Source organism: Scleropages formosus, chromosome 5 (genome assembly GCF_900964775.1).
Source record: "Scleropages formosus chromosome 5, fSclFor1.1, whole genome shotgun sequence".
Taxonomy (NCBI): Eukaryota; Metazoa; Chordata; class Actinopteri; order Osteoglossiformes; family Osteoglossidae; genus Scleropages; species Scleropages formosus.
Genome location: NC_041810.1, coordinates 3,418,635 through 3,439,068, shown reverse-complemented (window position 1 = coordinate 3,439,068; position 20,434 = coordinate 3,418,635). Strand labels below are relative to the sequence as shown.

Here is a 20,434-nt window from a genome sequence, read left to right as displayed (position 1 = left end):
CCTGTACAGTAAGAAAAAAGGGATTCTAAACTATAAGGTGTTGATTTAACACATCCCAATGTGTGCCTTGCTTGACAGGTGCAACACCACTCTGAAAGCAATGTGGTGTCATTGAATGTGAAGATGAAACTAATGTAGTAAAACTTAAGTTCCTGTGTACAGAAATGTTACAGCCCACTTCGTGTGCATTTTACTAGCTGTGCAAGATATGGAATAGTTTTAAATATATAAAGTATACTTTTACAAATACTTTTTAGGTATTCATAATTATCTACTATAAATATATATGTATAGTAAATGTCTTACTACTTCAAAATGTTGGACAAAAGGTTCTTCTGAATATGGGGTCCAATCCTTTGTCCAGAGGGAATTCTGTCAAGTAAGTATCAGTGCATGGACCTCATTTGAGTTTTTCTAGGAGGTATTTGAATTTTATTTTTACTTTAATATTGCAGGAAAATTCATTTAAATATTTAACCCCCATTGCTCAAATTCTTTGTGAACCCAATGTATATATATTATATAGGTGACTAGTTGATGGGTTAAAGGATAGGCAGTCTACACAGGTGGTGAAATGTGGAAGCTACAGTTTAATATTACCCATAGTTATGACTAAAAGCCAAGGTGGTTGGTAGCCTTTATATTCTACTAGTTGTACAGCATTGCAGTTGAACCTGTCAAATATGTAGTTTCTGCCTTCTTTTATGATGGAATATGCATGCAACTTATTGGGTAACTCGTAAGTAACTAGACTGGTATCTGGTGAGAATTTTGCTGAAAAAAAATAAGACTGTAGTCTCTGGATTTAACCTGAATCTGTCCAGTCACAATAGCCACCTCTATAAATGAGTAAATCTCTGCAACCAACTCAGAAAACCACATTAGACAAAGGTGTCAGGTAAGAACCCCCATGATTTTGTTAAATCGGCATATAGAAACTTTTCTATTCCCATTTTGTTCTCATTCTATCCCGCTAAAAGGCAGATGTGTAATACTGCACTGTTAAAGGGAATACTTTCTACACTGGAAGCTGTACCTTAGCTCTTCACAACTCGAACCGTAACTGACCACCCCAAGAATGTCAAACCTGAAGTAGGAAAGGTTAATCTAGAAATAATTCAGCACCGAACCTTTAATTTAACATATTTAAGTAAAATCTATTTGGATACACTTTGCAACAGGAGTACAACAAAATAGAGTACTTCAAATGTTGAATATACAAGTTCTCTCTACACACAGTCATGTCTCACTTTTGGTGAGGAACAAGAACTGGATGCAGAAGCTCATGCGCTTCCCCAGCATTCCTGAGAAGCATCCACCTGAATGCCACAACTTGGGGACACAGGCAAATTAGTCTGCTTCAGCTCAGTTCCTGGATGAAGCTTAATTATAAAAGGTGTTCCTTTATTTTTCTTAATACTGTGCTTGGTACAAGGTATAAAAAAAGCTTTATACAAAAAGCCTAAATTAGCTTATTTTGTAGAAATAAAAAATACTCTAAGGTTGCTTGTTTGAAATTTCATCAACAGGTTAGCATACATATATTATACAAAGTCCCTTTCTCTTTCTAACTACTGTCAAGCAACAGCAGCGGGTCTTAAAGATCTGCAGAGCTCCACCGTAGCACTGTGAGAACAGGTACTATCTGTATATACACAGTGATAGTCAAACTAATTGCTGGTTTGCATTTTTTTAAATGCACAAGTTAAATAACTGTTGCAAAGTAAACATTCCCTGTCTTTACACTGAGACCAATATTGCTTTAGTGTTGAAGATTAGTGTCTGCGAAAAACATCTTGGTCCCTTTCAGTCTGATAACCATATTTATAATGAAATCTCCACACTGTTTATTCAGAACTATGAGAGTGGGTGAAAAACATATTGGTTAATCTTTATATCCGTTTTGAATAATTTAACAATGAGTAATTCACATGTGGCAAACTGGATGCTTTGAATTGCTGACAGGTATTTTACACTTGCTAAGAGTTAACATCCCTTAATGGGACAAAAAGGGACAATAAAAAAATGTCAGTTATGAATGGCACTGGCTTGCCCTAGCAGTCGTGCCCCTCTGTGTTCACCATAGCTGGAACCATGACCGTCCCCAGTTTGGGGGCCTCCACGGTCGAACTGTCCTGGCCCAGGTGCAGCTCCACAGTGGCTTCTGTCGCCTGCGTCACAGCACTGTCCATCTTGGCCTCGGGCCTCTTGATGGTGGCACTGAGGATACGTGCAGGGGTGCTGCCCCCCACGGGGCTGCTCTGTTGGTGTTGGGGCTGCTGTGCTGGCACTGCCAACCTCACCACATGGGTCCCCGGCGTAACAGACACCGGAGCCAGGGTTCTCACAGCCAGCGGTGCGCCGACCAGGCTGATGCTCGATGTGCCCAGCGTGCCTGTTTTGGTTTGCAGTTGGCACTGTGCCAGCTGTGCGGCTGGGATGGTGATGATTTTGGCCAGTTGCACAGTGATCTTCTCCCCATTCTCGCCCGTGGTGGGCATCACCGTGGGAATCGTCTGGAGTACCACCTTGGGGGCCGTGCCACTGGTGGCACTGGTGTTGGTCAGGATGGGCGAGCTGCCTGAGTGCACTGCCACAGTGGAGATCTTCTGACCCTGTGATGTTGTCATCACTACAGGTACCTGCATGGCCACCCGCACTGTCCTGCAAACAGGGCAAAACAGCATTGAGAGAACAAACCAATTCACTCCACTCAGGAACTGCTGTAATGAATGACAGGATGTTTCTGCTCTACTGTTCTGCCACTTTCAATGTAATCTTACAAACAAGACTATAGATCATGAGGAAATGGAGGAGCAGTAAATAACAGTAGTATGTAACCTGGCTCCGCCGCCTGTGGAGATGATGGGGTGGGATTGCTGCTGCAGCTGAGGAGCATCAGAGGCCGTCGTGACCGTCATCATTCGAGTCATGTGCTGGGAGAGCACATTCCTGCTCTTGGCAGGGGCTGTGTGTACAACAGTGTGGACGTTTCCCTGTAGGACTCCTGTCTTGGACAGCTCTGGTGAGGATAATAAGGTTTCGGAGGAGGGGGGAACACGCTCAAATGACTTCTCCGCACCAAGCAGCTCCTCGCTCTTGGGGTCTGACTTGTCATCATCAATCACAACTATGTTTTTTGGCATTTCTTTGAACTGATAGACAAGACGCTGGCCCTCCACCTTTGCCAGGATACCTCTTTGGTAATAATACCTGCACAACAAAGAGACAGTTGTTGGTGATCTAGAGCATAAACAATTCCAATTCTAAGTTGTATGACCAGTGTAGGACTGAATATATGTGACAAAATGAGAAGAATGGAGAGGTCCAATTTGTGCACTACAGTAAGTACATTTCATTAGCCAGCAGTACCAATACAACAGCAATGACAGCTCACTGTAAACAGTGGAATGAGAACAGTGTTTACAACAATATAGTTAAATCATAACCAGGACAAATACATGTGATATAACAAAGGCTAAGCAAGACTAGGATGTTTACCTTAAGGCCCTGCCCATGGTCTCATAGTTCATGTCCGGTTTATTTTTGTGCTTCCCCCACAATTTGGACACAGCCTTGGAGTCCACAAGTTTAAAGATGCCTTTCTCTCTCTGCGTCCACTTGATGTACCTGGGGCAGGTGTTCTTGTCCTGCAGGAGATCCAGCAGGAACTCCCACAAATATGTTGTATTGCCTGCCAGGGGTAGGTATCAACACTCAATTTCAGGAAATCCAATAAAGTGAGTAACATTAAGGTTGATGGCATAAAGTACAACATTTCACATATTTTACACAACAAAACTCACCTTTGCCTTCTCTAGGCTTCTTCTTAATACCAAGGTCAGGAGAGCCATTTGATACAGGAGGCTGATGCATCTTTGGTTTTCGTCCAGCTACATATAATTCATTCACAGACGAACGATGAAATAAATAAAAATACAATCAAATGTGTCGTGTAAAATATCCAGGGGCCAGGTATAACTATACTGCTGCACATATCAACCCAGTTAAATTTGTAACAAAAATGTGATGGCAAAGGCATGAAAAACATTACAGTATCCAAAGCATAAAGTCACTACAGAAGTCCAAAGAGAGCAATAAAAAGCAGTGATAAACTCATGATGTTAACCAGGCAAGCCAAGGATGGCATCTCACCTTTCTTCTTCTTGATGGGCTCACTCAAAGGGGCCTCCAAAACAGTGCACACATCCATTGGCTCACTGCTCTCAGTGGACACCTCCACCACGGTCTCCGTAATAACATCTGGACGCATGGCCGCATGGATGAATTCTGGCATAGTGATGCAGGGCGATGCATACTCCTCTGCTGCGCACAGGTATACATAGACAATGAAAGCAAGAACGCACCGATCAGAGGACAGATACAGGATCACTCAATATCACCAAAGTGCCACTGAATTTCGATTTTCTTCTGCATATACACGTCAGCAAAAAAGCCATTATGTTGCTTGTCTGGAAGTTTCTGTACATGAATGTAATGCAACTGTCATTAAAACACAGTGAGAACAGTTATACCAGGCATGCAGCAGGATCTGAGACATACTGATGAAGAAAAACAGAAAGTCTGTTTGGCAGGGCCATTCGACACACTTGTGTAGGAGCAAGTACCACAGGATTTCCAGCTCCTTTTTTAAAATTTAAAAAAAGTACGTATTCAGACAAAGCGTTACGTACATTAAAATTAAGCTTAAGCAATTCACTGCCTGGCTTTAACAAAAGCAACCTGGACTCAAACACTTAGGATGGTTGTTAAAAAGCCCAAAGCTCAAGCTTGCTGCTTGGCTCTGATTTGAAACACACACATTTGGAAACTAGGATCCCATTTATTGAACAGATAACTGACAGTTATAAAAACGTGGTGCACAGCTATAGCTGTACTATGAATGACTAAGAATTTGTTTGGTTGACTGACTGCAGTATAACAATGACATAAAAACATTAATTTGACAGCTTCCATCCAAGGAAGTTATTCTGATCTCCAAACTACTGTTCAAATCGGAGTAACAAAAGCTAGAGAACGGAGCCGAATGTGAAACCCTCACCTGGGCTACGGTCACCCCGCAAGCTGGTGGGAGAGTCCATGTGAAGCAAGGCCTCGGCTGCCTCAATGGTCTTGTCTGAGCAGTTAACATTGCTGCCATGGACTGAAGCTTCCACTGCACAACAAACAAAAATAGGTTAGGGTCTGAAGTGCAACTTGGTCTGAATTCTTGTATTAAAATGACTGAATATCATCTTCATTTTGCAGTTCTAAAGGCAGAAGCTACAAAACCATATCGAGGCCTTAGTGTTAACACAGAAAGTGTGCAGATCAAACAATGGCTACGACATACAGAAACATTTCAATGGGATAGACATTTACAGTGACCCACTTGCTGGTATTTATTAGTTTTCCAGGGGAAAAAAAAAAAAAAAAAAAAAAAAAAAAACATGCAAAATTAAACGTGTGTAAAAAGATGTAACAGCTTTCCGAAAATCCCCCTGCAATACGAGTAGAGCCTTATAAATAGGCTTACAGCTTTTGTATCCAGTGCTCCTTCCGCTCTCTTCTAAGAAGCGCACACTGCCACCTGTTGTTGTCCATCCCTGTCTATTAGGCGCTCCGCACAGGCCATGTAAGGGAATCCGTAGCAACAGATGTCATTCAGGAGCTATCTTTAGGCGCTCACACTCACTCACTCCACAAAGAAATCTCAGTCTGCGACTCCTCACCGGCAAGAAGCACAGCTCACCTTCAGCTTCTAAGTATGACTCACATTACAATTACTTATTAAAAATTCAAATGAGGAAAACATGTATACAAAAAAAAAAAAAAGCTTGACAAAAAAACTAGGTAATTTCATTATTTAAATAGGTAAATGGCAAAACAATCATTATGCCTGGTCGTGTTGATTCAAAAACTGCTTTCTTAGGAGTGTGTCTGGATTCATCCTTGAGAGATTTAAACTGCTATACACGGACCAGCTATTACAAAAGAATACATTTCTTTCAGAAAGCACCACTGAACAGAGAAACGGTGCATCGATTTTAGTACTTATGGCGCCGCGTTAAAACAGTGCTGCATCGAATAGCGGTCCTAAGTAGCGGTACAGGCCGCTGTTACTTCCGTGTTTACACTCCGCTTTCCCTCCAGTCGCTTCCGCAGAAGCTCAGAGCGCCCAGTTACTCAAGCCACGCCCACACCACCATTGGCCACTTAACTCCTCCGGCTGCTAAAATTCCTGCTTCTCATTGGCTGAGCTACAGTTTTCGAACAGATGAGCAAAACGATTGGACGGCGCGCATCGCTCACAAAGACGTCGACCACCCACACAGGTCGCAGTGCTTCCGCCATCAAATCATTGCATGTTAAATTCACAATATGCAAAATAACGGCTTCTTTTAAAATACAGACGTTGCCTCAGAAATGGCTTTTTTTTTTTTTTTTTAAACAAACAACTACGGTTAAGGGAAAATACTACCTTTACCACGCAGGTTTTGCTACACACATGATCAAATTAATTAGCGGTACATGACATGATGTATAATGATGGGTATTCGCAACCTAAGAGAATTAAATGTCTAATTACATGTTTAAATTTTAAACGTGGAAAGAACAAGTTCTGCAGATGTCAGCTTCCTCGGCAAAAAACGTTACTCAACCACTCGCACTCGGTTACGTTTTAAAAAAAAGTCTCATCCGACGCAAACTGACAGCAAATAAAATATTTCAAGAGTGGCCTCTTCTGAAATAAGATCATGTAAACAAATGAAGTTTTTTTTTTTTTTTTACAAAATTAAAAAAAAAAAGAAAGAGGAAAATAAGCTCCGATGACCGAGACAGCGTGGCGAAGCCGTGGAACAAACAGCTGTACACTTCCTGGTTCCCCCAGCAACTCGCACGATCAGCCGCTATTCCGAGAGATGCGCACGAAAAGCGCCTGCGCCTAAGCTCCCACCTACAACACACTGCACGCGCGCTCAGCTTCCAAATACTACACCACACAGTGACACCTCTCAAAACTAATTCTGCAAACCGGGAAGGCGGGGAACGCCATGCAGGTTGCTTGCTTGGGACCAAGTGATCACTTCCTGATTTGCCGTCCACAGCTTCAAAAGATTACTTCAACAAACTGCACGCAGCAATTGGCGAACAGGTGCACGGAACGCGAGAGCGCGCTTAGACGCACTGAAAGAGTTAACGTGCACGGCGTTACCTGCTCTAATGAGCAGATCCAGCTGGTTCGCGGGTCCATCGTGTACCGAAGTCGCCATATTCTCCCGAAGCTGCACGTTCACGTTGACTTGCATTGAAGCGCACGAGACGCTCGCGCCTGATATCACTGCGCCTCTACAGGAAATCGCCTGCCATATTCAGCCGTAACACCCACCTCGACAAAACGCAATCCTTCCGCCTCTCAAACAGGAAGTGAACAGTGCCTTTACAAGTGCCAGTTTCGACGAAAAGGTTTAAACACCGCTGACAAAATTATGAATATGAAAATGCAGCGACTGAAAACTTCAAAACAGTTATATAGCACAGTAGTAGTATGAAATCTGCATGAGTACGAAATTAGCGACTGTCACCTTGCTTGTGAGGGCTAACCGATCATGTTTGTTTCAGAAGTAATTCCAAATTTCTGCTGGGTGAAAACAGCCATGAAAACGAATTTTTACACAAGTTATGAAAAGTAAAGTAAGACACTGGTAAACGGCAGAAGACTGACTAACTGAGTTCACTGAAACAGAGTAAGCTCAGAACGGTGTTAAAGAGTCTAACCAACATTCTATTAAATACTGATGTTTCCATTAATCTGAGGTTTAAAAAAAAAAAAAAAAACTTCCTTCTGCAGTACTAAACTCAAAAATGCTCATTAAATCTTTCTTAAAATCTGAATTAATCGCAGGACGTTTATACTAGAAAAAAAATGGACTACCTAAACTCGTATTAATTCGTCTAAAAAGAACAGGAAGCCTTGTTGAAAGTGACTCAAGAGGGACTGTAAAAGTCCCCAAATTGCCTTTGTTACCATATAGTAAGTTTAGCACTGCCCTAAAACGGAGAGTAAAAAGTACTTCCAGGGGTGAACGCTAGGTGTCCCTCCTGAGCAAAGTCCCATTTAATGGGACCCCCAGCAATGGCCCTTTTGATGACGTCACACTGACGAGACGAGACACAAGAGCTCGAGGACATTCTGAATGACAGGATCCTCCGGTACCTTTTGACCACAGCACACACAGACAGAGCTATTCAAGTGGATTTTTATTGTCGTGCCTCTATATAGCTTGTATACAGTGGAATGAAATGTTGCTTCTCCGGGGCCCTGGTGCAACACAGAACAGTACGCAAGGCTACATAAAGTGCAAATACACAACAGTGTGAGATGAGTGCAGGACAATAAATATACAGAACAGTAGATACACAAGACAATAAATTCACAGGATATGGGCTGTAAAGTGTTACACATGCCACTACTCATTTTAAATCTGAGATTAATTACCTATTTTCCTTTATCCTGCTAAGTGTGATAATCATTCTTCAGCGCATTTCACATAACTCATTATAGTAAATACTGTATAGCCTTGCTTATTGAATTTTTTGCAGTGTGAATTCAAATATTTGGCTGAGAAAATCTAACCCCACAAGAAAGCTTGAAGGAGGGGCAGCTGGCAGTGTAGTGCCCAGAGCTGTTGCCTTTGGCCCGAAAGGTTGCAGGTTCAAATCCCACCTGTTTCTGTAATAGCCTTCAGCAAGGTACTCACCCTAAATTGCTCCAGTAAAAATTACCCAGCTATACTAATGCGGAACTAATTGTAAGTAGCTTAACATTTCAAGATGCTTTTGCGGAAAAGTGTCAGCTAAATTAATCAATGTAAATGTAGTTTTTTCGCATTAACAAGGGTTTAAGCATGATTCACTGAAAGGAGTCAGCAGACCCCAAACATCAGTGTCCATAACAGGAACGTTTTGCTCCATGGAACTCCACACTCCACCAACTTCATCAATGTTAAATTATCGCAATAATACAGTTTATTGGGGGGTGCGGTGGTGCAACGGGTTTGGCGGGCACCCACTCTGTGGCAGGTCTGGGGTTTGAGCCCCGCTTGGGGTACCTTGCGACAGACTGGCATCGCGTCCAGGGTGTGTCCCCTCTCCCTTCAGCCTTGCACCCTATGTTGCCGGGTGGGCTCTGGCTTGCTGCGACTCCACTAGGGACAAGCAACTGCTGACAATGATGCAATTTCTCCTACTTTTAGAGCAAAGTTATTATTATTATTATTATTATTTATAGGGCACTCTTCTCACGTAGTGACACAGAGCGCTTTAACACAGGCATACAGCAAGAAAATTTGATACAAACAAAGAAGACAATCAACTAATGGCTACCATAATGAAGAACTTATTATAGAGCTACAAGTATACCTACTGGCCACCGGGGAAAGGAACAAAAACTCCCAACTGAAGGTTGAGGGAGGAAGGAAAAAAAAAAAAAAAAACCTCTGGGGGTCCACAGGCCAGTGGTTGCCCACCCCTCCTGGGCATTCTAGAAAGTATTCTATCATCTCACTGAGTTATTCAGTTCAATTTTGTTTTTTTTTTTTTGTTTTTTTTTTTTAAATCAGTTTGTAAAGCTATGTGACAATTACATGGAGAATATCCAGGTACACCTCATCTTTAACCAGATCCAAACTTCACTAAAGGACAAAAAACTAGAGATGTCATGCAAGCACATCCTGACAGCAGAAACATTGTTTCAAACACTCAGCAACTTAATGAATCATTCTTTTAACTACCAAACTGAAAACCCTGCGAGGAGACTATATGAGCCACTTTAGAATATGAGTGAAGTCAGAAAAACAGGATTCAAATGTAGTAAACCATAGTGATCTATTCATCCATCCATCCATTTTCAGTAACTGCTTGTCCTGAGCAGGGTTGCTGTGATCCAAAACTTATCTTGGAAGCACTGGGTACAAGGCTGAGGGAGGGAATACCCTGGATAGGATGCCCGACCATAGTGATCTATTAGCTTGCTAATCTATCACTGTACTCCTAATGTATTCTGAGAAAAATGGTCCCATTCATAAATTTATACACAAAGCTACTTTTCTACAACTTGGCAGTATTAAATGACTCAGGACTAGAACTCTGAATAGCATACGCAGTGGTGGTGCGGACCTCCTGTGGGTCTAAGAAATGCACTTGGTTCTTACCTGTCTCTACAACCTCCGTCTCCACCTCCTGCTCATCAGCCACATCCTGCACCAGGTAGGTGTCGTCGTCATAAACCAGCACCTGCGCAGCGTAGCACTGCTCCAGATGGGCACTAGGTACAGGTTCCACAATCACTGCCGGGTACCTGTCCTCTCCCAGACTCTCCTCCTGCACAGAGTACAGGCCAGTCAAACTCTACACCCCGAGCCCTGCAGGCAAAGGTCCCTCATTATCACGTCCGGTAGCAGTAGCTGCTGTTGGGTAATGAATTTAACCTGAGATCGAGTCTGCTGTTGTGGAAACAGCCACATCTTGTTTTACTGCAGTTAAAGCAATAAAAACTGATTTGTACTGTTAAACCAAATTACAGATGCCACAATATTTGTCAGATGGTATTTTAAGGTATTTATTTTCAAATGTACAGCTGAATCAAAGGCACAATGCCAGTTGAAGAGCCACATGTAGACTTCAGTCACTGCTAACGGACTTATTGATTTTTTTTTTTTTGGCTAAAGAGAAAGTGATCGATAGAGGAATCTTTTCTTTCAACTGAGGTGATTCTATCAGTCAGCATTACTGTGCTTTAACCTTTTCAGCACTTACTATTCCCCAGTATTCGCATACAGAGAGGAATTCTCATTTCCTGTGAAAATCTGTGTTCCCGAGCAGGAATGACAGCTGGAGCGCTGGCTTGCTCTCTGGCTGCCTGGGCCGATCTTAAAAACATCAGCTCCAGATGATGCTGTACTGCAGATAGCACCATGTGCAACTCCACAGATCTCAAATATGCCGTTTATCCTCATTCCTCCTTCCCCAAACGGTTTGGCACAAACTGCCATTGTCAGTTTCAGTGGGTGGAAACTCCCTACTAAAGTCCATTAAAATCTTTAAACTCCCCCATGCTGATCTCAGGATTCCTTGCTCTCGCAAGACTGATGCAAACACTGCCAAGAAACACGAATACATTAAATGAAAACATGGAAATATTTCCATGTGTCATCTGAAGTAAATGTACTGTTGCTGTAGATATAATCTACCAATTTCAGCAAAGGGACATTAAAGGAAAATCATCATCAGGGTAACAACAGGACAGAACAAAACTGGGTCACAGCAAGAAAAACAAAACTGCAAACAGCAGTAAACAATACAGCTCAAAGCAAAGGGTTATGTATAATATTTAGCAGGGGTGGTCATGTAACACTCACTAACAAGTTCCATAAAGGCAAGGGGGGGGGGGGATCTTCCAAAATTCATTCTTCCTCTATGGGTCAAGTGTTAATTTTCTACTGGAAGAAAGTTACAACTCTTGAGCCAACCACATAATCTGTGAACGGAGAGGAACAGTTCGGTTTTCAATGCTTAAATGCTTGCTGAAGAGCACAATGGCAGCTTCTCCTTCAATATTTCAAGTTTGTGTTTGTTGCAACCGGTATGCTTGAGCATAGCAAAAAGCAAAACCTGTCATCTGCCACTACATGCACCAGAAGGATTTTAAGCTCAAAATAATCATGTGGTCAACAGAGCTGACGAGAGTAATCTTTATGAGATCAGCATGTTGGTGCATTATGTTCTGAAATACCCCCTGCCTGCAAGGGACACATACATTTGATAGTGTACAGAAGTAACTCAAGGAGCTAAATAATTACCACGGCACAGAATAGTGAGGCCGCTGTGTGGGACTTTGCCGGGTCTCACCTGCTGTGGGTTCTCCGTGGTGCTGACATACTCCACAACCGATCCTCCTCCGTCAACGACAAACACAGAGGCCATGACGCACCCCCCACTTGGGAGCGGGCCGCACTCTCAGGACTCAGCAGCCTCCGTCACCACCACATCCACTCTTCCTGCCGCCCCCGATCGCGTTTCCTGGTGCTGCGAGGCCCAGCCGCCACACGTGCTGGAGGGACAAGGAGACAAATGGATACTGTTGGGCATCTGAACACGTCTGCAAGGGGTGGCAGGAACCACCTGGAGCGACATTCTAAAAATGTTGGCGACACAAAGCCCTGCTCCGCTGCTCTGGCCTTTGTTTGAAAGGGGCTCGTTTTCTCAGACAGAGAAATAACCAGGGAAAGCTGGTACTGCAGTGGTTAGAGCTGCTGCCTTTGCACCCAAAGGTCACAGGTTCAATCCCCACCACCGGCTGTAGTTCCCTTGAGCAAAGTATTTACCCTCAAACTGCTCCAGTAACATTAATCACCTGTATAAACAGGTAAATAAAGGTAACAGTTATTACAAGCTTACAATAATACTGTAAGTTGCTTTGGAGAAAAGCCTCAGCTAAAGGAATAAATATAAATAAAAAGTGAAGTAAGCCTTTGGCCACATCAGTTAAGTCAACATTTCAAAGAATACAGCTCATAGGTTAAAGCAACAGGAAAATCATGTCTGAGTGGATAAGAACCACAAACAGAACACCTTACTGATATTTTAGCAATTATATTACTCTCAGGGATTCAATAGCACTTAAACTTTTTTTATACCCCCATCTCAATAGTCTCCAGAATGAGTGAAAATCTCCTCTGCCATGAAGAAAAGCACTGATCTCAATGGAGGAACACTGGTGGTATAGTGTGTTAAAAGACGTATCCCCTTCAGATGCTTTGCCAGTGTCTGTTCCTAAGGGGGGGGAAGAAAAAAGAAAAAAAAAAAAATTCCCCAGATAGAAGTTTGCCTAATCAGAGTAGGAGGGAGTGGTTGACTGGTCCTCAAGGAACAGCCTCTGTTAGATGGCAGCTACAGCATCATGGGAAGTGAGTGGTACCTTGGGAAACTGCCAGCAATGAAGCTTCCCTCTAATCCACAGGCCCCAACTTGGGGGACATCACTTGGCCTGTCGGGGTTAAGATGCCCACCTCGGCCTAGCAGCACCGCGCCACCGCACAGGGTCACGCCAGGCTTCCTCCTTCTGCTGGCAGTGGGGGGGGTGGACAGAGAAACAAAACAGGAAAAGTTTCCATTACCCTCCCGCCTGTCTGCTGCAAGTCAGTGAAGGCCAATACCATAGCAACCATGCACCAGAGCCACTAGCTCGCTGTGTCTGCCCTGCCACTCTTAACCACAGCTATGCGCAAAAGACAACGAATGAGTGATCCCCACTGCTGTCCAATGAGCACCAGCTCCACATCACCGATCAAAAACTGAAAACGTGGCACCGGGAATCAAACTGTTAAACTGATCTTATCAGTGTCGTGCAAAGAGATTTCCTATCGCAAGTGTACCGCAAATCCCAAGCTACAAGTGACACTCCTGCATGTGTTCCACAGCAGCTGTCAGATTATACATCATTATTAAGCAGGGTCTGGTCATGATAGTATATTGAATTTGAAAACAGGGTAACTCCTGATGTTCTGACTTTTGAAACCAGAATATAATCTTTCAACAGAAACGGTCTCTTTCAAAACGCTGAGAGCTGCGAGCAACAGTAGAAATGGATGCGGTGTACCCCAGTTCGTAGAACCAATAATTCCAGGCTTCCTCGATATTCAATAAACATGGTTATGATGATGTAAAAGTGTCAGGGGTGGGATAATTGTGGCACTCAGTCAGGAAAGAGGTCTGAGTCATACAGACCATCCTGGTCCCTTTATACAGTACCTAGAACTGCTATTACGCTACAAACACACACTGGGGCAAAAAAGTGCACAACAGGACCATATCAACTTTGCATCCATATCTGTCCATGGCAAAAACAAGTAGCCAGGAGCACCACCTGTGATCAAGAGCCCCAAATCACAGACTAAAAGCATAGACCACAGCATACCAAGTTAACCCAATACCTCAATAAACACATTTATAAATTTAAAAAAAAGTTTTTTCCTTACAAATTCAGATTTGGGAAAGCTGTAATGTCTACGGAAAGAATCTGTTAATAAATTAAGCAGATGAGGAGAAGAGAAATGACCCTGGAAGAATGGTAAAACAAAATTATGGAATCTGCCTTAAGCATCCTCCCAAGAAACAATTCGTATCTACAACTAAACCGTGACTCGTGCATCAGCACCCAGATGTGAAAAAAGGCAACGAAGGCAATATAGGCACAGAGTAAAAAGTGTACGTCCCTCACGAAACAGACCAACGCATTGCTTTCGTACATTTCATGAACCTCCACTGAGATGCCCTTCTCCGTAGCCACAGCAGGATTAGAAGCGGTTAAGCCCTGGCAGACGCAAAGGCGGTGACGCACCACACCGTCTCCAGCCGGTAGCAGTAAAATGTAGAAGTAAGAGGCAGTACAGTCCTTATTCATCTGCAATATTATCTGCTAAACAATACAAAGGGACTCATTTGTTTTTTGGCAATAATTCGAATGGGCTTTGCCAGCAACTACACAGGGATCCAGCATGTCAGATTAATTAAAGGGCAATTCAAACTGTATATTTAGTCATTTCGTAGATGCTTTTCGATGATCACGGCAGCAGCTGTAACGTGTCCCCCAGCAAGTCCTTTGGTATAACCTCAGAAGGTGAAGGTCTAACTAAAAGTTTTATGAGTAAAAACGTTAACGGTGTGGAAAAAGCTGATCTGCTGAGAGTCCCAATGGTTTCACTTCTCCTTTCCTGCAGAGTGCTGAGGCAGCCGGTGGGCTCTGATCCGCTGAATTCCTTGGCCACGGGCCACTGCCCTGACCATCGGCAGCCGACGGGGCAAAGCGATCCCAGAAGTCCTGAAGGGTGCGACCAAAAGGGAGTCATGTGAGCGGAGAGGGAACATGACTAATGCATTTCCACAGGCTTCGCTGGTGAGAATCCCCTGACCTGGGTGGAGGTTCTTCTCTCGCGAATGTTCACACTTCACTACAAAATAACACTGGAAGACTTTCAAGATCAGCATGTCTTCCTTCCCTTTAAATACAAGGACAAAAAGCATAAGTGAAAGCAGAGGGGGGAAAAAATAATTTCATTTCTCAGTATTTAACTGAGAGGGGGAAAGCAACAAATTGGTCAATTAACTTCAAAAAGCACTTCGGGAGGGTACAGGAGTAAAGGGAGTGAAAGTGACTCATCGAGAACAATGATGTGAACAGTTTATAAGCGTAACGATAACAAAGCAGTTAATGTACATTTACAACAAATGGCAACACAGTCTATAAAGCAATTGCAAAGAACAGCGATAACAGAGAGCTCTAGGACAAATACGATACGAGCTGCCAGATAAACCCCGACCAGGGAGTAATGCGACTACTTACTTCCCTGTTGTTGAACTCTGTGCTGCAGACTCATTCAAGATGAGATCCCTCACACCACCTCCAGAATAAAACACACACACACACACACACACACACACACACACACACACACAGTACATTGCTCACCTAGCCCAGAGGTATGGGAGGGATTCAGCCTCACACCCTTCACCGGGCACATAAGCGCAGTCATCCCGCAGGGAAGCGGGAGAGCCCAGGGGGGCTGCATCCAACTAGCCCCAGGGACCAGAGCGAGGAGCGACGTGCTGCAGTGCGGAGCTCGGCTCGACGGCAGGCTCCCGCTCTCCCCCAGCACCAAACACACTGCAAGCCGCAGCTACCTTTCCCAGTGGAGGACACACACTACAGTCAACCCCCACTGCTCACTCCCTGCTTGCATCTGGGAGGGGAGGGGGGGCACTCCGTCAGCCACACACCACTGAGTCACATGTGCAGGGAGAAACAGCGGTGAGCCTGTCACATGTCACCAGCACAACAACTCTTTTGTTTGACCTGAGGGGAGGCATACACACACCCGTTTCGCACCCAGAAACATCGCTTCTGGTACCACGTCGCAATCAATGTGTTCACTAATACTGCTGCGGAACTCAGCCATTTGGGTACATTCCCTCCACCCCCACGAGATTTTCATACAAATATTAAGTACTGCAAAAACAAGGCAATCCAATAAGAGTCCTGAAACATCACCTTCTCAACATGACAACACAAGAAATAAATCCACCTCGTGTGCATTTTTCAGAAATAATTATATATTTCACTTGTGGTGGGGGGAGCAGGTAGTGTAGTGGTTGGCTGCCTCTTTGCACTCGGAGGACACAGGTTCAGATTCAATCTCCTGCTGTAATAGCCTTCAGCAAGGTACCGAAGCTGAACTGATACAGGAAATTTTTCCTGTCTGTATAAACAGGTCAAATGAGCGTAAAACAGCTCAACGTTGCAAGTCACTTTGCAAAAAAACATCGGCTAAGTAAACTGATGCAATTGCGCTGTTGCTGTAAGTGTTACTGAAGACATCAGTTTTTAATTATGAGTCTGAAAAGCTGTCCTTGCATGAAGAGACCGGTGAGCCGCACGAGAAAATGGGTGAGGTCTCTGCTGCTCCGGCCACCTGTGCCGCAACCTTCATCGCTGCTGCCAGAGAAGTAAACACGGTACTTTAACTTCTCTGCCACCTTCGCCGTTTCAAACAAACGTGCAATACCTCACGGTACGTGTGCGGCCATCCGTGATATTATGTTCCCTACAGAGGGAACATAGAGAGAAACGAATGATCTCCAAACAGGCGCACAGACTAACCTGAACTTAAAACACCTTGTAGTCCATGACAGATGCATTTCTTAAGCTTGTCTTAGCCGAAAGCATCCCTTACAAGTTCAGTGATGTACACTCAATACCGTTCCAAGGGCAGCAGGAATACAAATGGAGCCTTTTAATTAGAAACTGCTTTTCTTTACAAAACATTTTAATTTTGAAACAAAAGGCTTGTCGATTGTAACACGGAACAATGCTTGTAGTAAATATTACTACTCTTTGGCAAGAGGTAGCGATTAGAACACACAAAAGATTACATATGCGTTGGTACGTACTGTACATAGACACAATAAAACAACGCATGCTGGCCCTAGAAACTCTAGTTTAACACATTGGTTCCAACCCAGAGTGCAACGCCTGAACCGGAGCGCTGTGACATAATAGAGCCAAGCTCTCTTCCTCAGTCTGTGGCACAGGGCTCTCACATTTCCTATTGATTTCTGCCGTCTCATCACCACGGCAACCATCCTCAGTCAATCCTTCTTGCCACGCCTGCAGGCCTGCCTTTCATGATACCCACACAAGGCAAGTTCTCCAGCATCCACCCTGAGGACAGGGAGAAAACGGTAGCATTGCAGTGATGACATTCAACATACAAAGGACTAGATGTTACAGCCTATGCGCATATTACAATGGCTGTACGCAAGGACCCAGTCCGACCGACCTCACTGTGAAGCCACAGAGAAAGTCCCCGCATCGCCATCGTGCATCTCCATGCCTTAAGACCAAGCGGCTTAACTTCCTCCCCCAACCACTACATCAACCACAGGGTGCCAACATGGGTATTTCATTGACACTGTCAAGTGGACACCTCCATAAACACCATCAAATGTTTCAAACGCACCAACTCCACAAACTCAAACCATCCCAGATAATACCAAACCTCCAAACATGCCAACAAAAGATGCAAACGCAGCAACTCCAACTATGCATACTAAATACAAGAAACACAATGTGATCTCATATAACTCAACATTTTACATTTGCGAAACTCCAGGATCCCTCTTTAAGAAACTGGGGGACTAAATGATTTCAGCACATGTTCACCGGCGGTGTTTTATTTTGCATCCAATGATTTTCTGCTTCTTGCTTTTTACAGAAGAATAAATTAAAGATTTCTTCTCGCAGTAGTTGCAGGATGATGAAGAGGAAAAGAGCGTCAGAGCGAGTGTGGGACTTGAACGGAGCAGCAATCCCCGCCCTTCCTGTGACTCAAAGGTTCTGTCATCGTGAAGAAATAATCTCGCTCTCCCTCCCAAAAACAACTGTCAAAAGCGTTTTCAAAGGAGCCCTTGCAGAGCAGCCATCCCTCCCATACTCAAAGTTAATATCCAAGCCTTGCCGTTAAACATTTCACAATTAAAAGCAACAACAGAGAAACCTTTGTGCTCCTGCCATGCTCACCATTGCAGAGAGATTAATAACTGACAGCCAAGAGCGATAAGAAAAACACGCACCTACACACTCGTAGCATCATTACTAGGACACGGCACAGTCCTCCTTTCAGCTACAATCTCCCTGCTCTGCTGAGGGCAGTTTTAATAACTGGGATAAAATCTCAATATTAAGGATCACAGCAAGCACTTTCGTCAGTTCTGAGGAAGTCGCTTGGCACAAGGGTACGCAGGGGGCACTCAGCTACAACACATCATAAAGTCCCGTATGATTCAGGCCCCGTGCCTTATAATTAACCCTGCAGTCCAGCGCGGTGCAGCCACAGGACTCTGCCCGCTTGTCACAACACGCGGAGACTAGCGGGACAGATTTGGATTTTCATACAATTTCCATTGAACTAATACACTGAATTAAAAAAGAAAAATTAAGGATCATTATTATGCGGCTGAATTTACCTTTAGCTGCGAGGGTGTCTACACAGTTTATTCGAATGAACACAAAAAGTGGAATAATCTATATTATAGTGTATACTCCAAGTATACAAGTATAGTGTATATTTTAATCGTATCTGTGTTTTATTTGGCAGCAGCTGCAAATTGTCCCTACAAAACCTCTTTGACTAAAATGATGTCCAAAGACGTCTAGAGTGTAATGATGACGACGGCGATGATGGTGATGAGAAGAAAAGACCTGTTGTGTCCTGGTGTACAGCTGGAGAGATGTTGCGTTGAGCGCGATCGCGCGCGCGCTCAATCACATCAACAACACAAGAGTCTAGAGATGATGCCACGCGGACCAAACGCGATCGACACGCTGCCGGTTAGCGACTTAATGGAAAGAAAATGTGTCGCGATATGATCTCGCGCTGTCCGGGGAAAAACACACGTCCGGAGACTGACCTTGTCGAACGTGCAGCTGCCCCGCCAACTAACGTGCGCTACCTTATGTTCTCCTCCTCGAGCCCAAGCTTTCTGGGCCGAACGTCCCGGACGCAGGAGAGTCCGGCTACGGGGGCTGAGCGCGCGAGCGCGAGTGCCGCGCTTCAAAGCGAAATCGCGCAGCGAGCCCCGCGCGAGCTCGTCGCGCGAACCGCGGCAGCAGCATCCGGACGCCCACTCAGCCTGTCGTAAAAAAAAAAAAAAAAAGTTCACAGCGCAATTGCAATAGCGAAAACAAGTGACTAGACTGCAATCGTAGTGCACGTACAGGAGCCTGAAGCCGCGCGCGCAAACTTCCACGGAAACGGCGCGGGCCTGAACAGCATTCACTTAAGTCTTGTTTTCTGCAGATCATTGTAATGCGAGCTATGACAGCAGAGCGCCGAACGAACGAGGTCTTTCTCAACATTTACACCACTTGAGCCGTCGAGGGCAGCAAAATGCACGGTGACATGACGGATAACACACAGCAAACCGGCTGGTCGAGGGTCGCGCGGACCGCACACACCGCGTTGACGTCAGCGCACTTTCCCCTCGCTCGCGACGCTGTTTACACTGTCGTGACAGCAAGTCAACAGTCAGGCCGGCTAACGTCGACAGCTGGCACACAAAAACTCCACATTTTGCTAGTCTGACGGTTCCTGACAAAAAGAGCATCGGTAGCTAATCAGCGGACGCGAAAATAAACGGATTTGTCTTCTTGTAACATAACCGCAGCAGTCAGTCAATTATAATAAGAGATTCAGAATTAGGGACGCAAATGGTGGCCCCGGGCGGGAACCCCGGCGGGACTAAGTTAGAGAGCGTCTCTCTGCGCTCACAGCGAGAACCGAAAAAGTGCGAGTGGAGCAGCGAGGACGCGAGGAGCTGCCTGCCTCACTTACCTTTTGAGTGTTGAGACGTTGTTGGACGGTGGGGCGGGTGTTCTGTTTGGATGTAGCTGTGGCTGTGCGGCTGTGGCTGTGCGGCTGTGGCTGTGCCTCCTTGTGCCCGCTGCGCTCGCTCACTCACTCACTCACTCACTCACTCAGTGCCAGGCCCGCTCCTTCCGTCTCTAACGGTCGCCGCTGTGGCTGCTCTGCCGCCTTCTCACTCTCCCCCTCTCGACGATCTCCTCCGTTCCGTGCCGTGAAACGTGTTTAAACCTCGGACCTGCTCGCCTTTTTCCGCGTCCGCGCAGCTCCAACGACCCACCGCGAGTACTTTCGTTTCGCTTTTGCCCCCCTCCTTGGCTCCTTTTGTTGTTGTCTCTATGTTATTTCTCTCACACACCCACCGCACCCCCTCAGAGTCGTTTCCTCAGCCGGTGGGATTCGGGTCAGCCTCGCGCGGCCACACACACACGGGAGCGCGCACGAGGGCCATGACG

At 44.8% G+C, this 20,434-nt stretch overlaps 1 protein-coding gene across 12 annotated transcripts; it reads right to left on the bottom strand.

Annotated features, from left to right (window-relative positions):
* Window positions 1–376: 376 nt before the first annotated feature.
* Window positions 377–20,434, bottom strand: LOC108930844 (ETS-related transcription factor Elf-2-like). Of its 12 annotated transcripts, none has more exons than XM_018746306.2 (10): window positions 19,950–20,434; window positions 12,980–15,059; window positions 11,911–12,112; window positions 10,215–10,383; window positions 5,063–5,176; window positions 4,156–4,326; window positions 3,807–3,893; window positions 3,502–3,694; window positions 2,842–3,213; window positions 378–2,664 (listed from the first exon to the last, which is right to left on the bottom strand). In XM_018746306.2, exons 3-10 carry the CDS (start codon window positions 11,983–11,985, stop codon window positions 2,055–2,057), a joined length of 1,791 nt encoding a protein of 596 aa, XP_018601822.1. In that variant the 5' UTR covers window positions 11,986–12,112; window positions 12,980–15,059; window positions 19,950–20,434; the 3' UTR covers window positions 378–2,054. The 12 variants fall into 12 exon arrangements, with proteins under 12 accessions (XP_018601829.1, XP_018601822.1, XP_018601825.1 ...); XM_018746309.2 differs by having other exon boundaries at window positions 12,980–13,126; XM_018746311.2 differs by having other exon boundaries at window positions 13,071–13,126.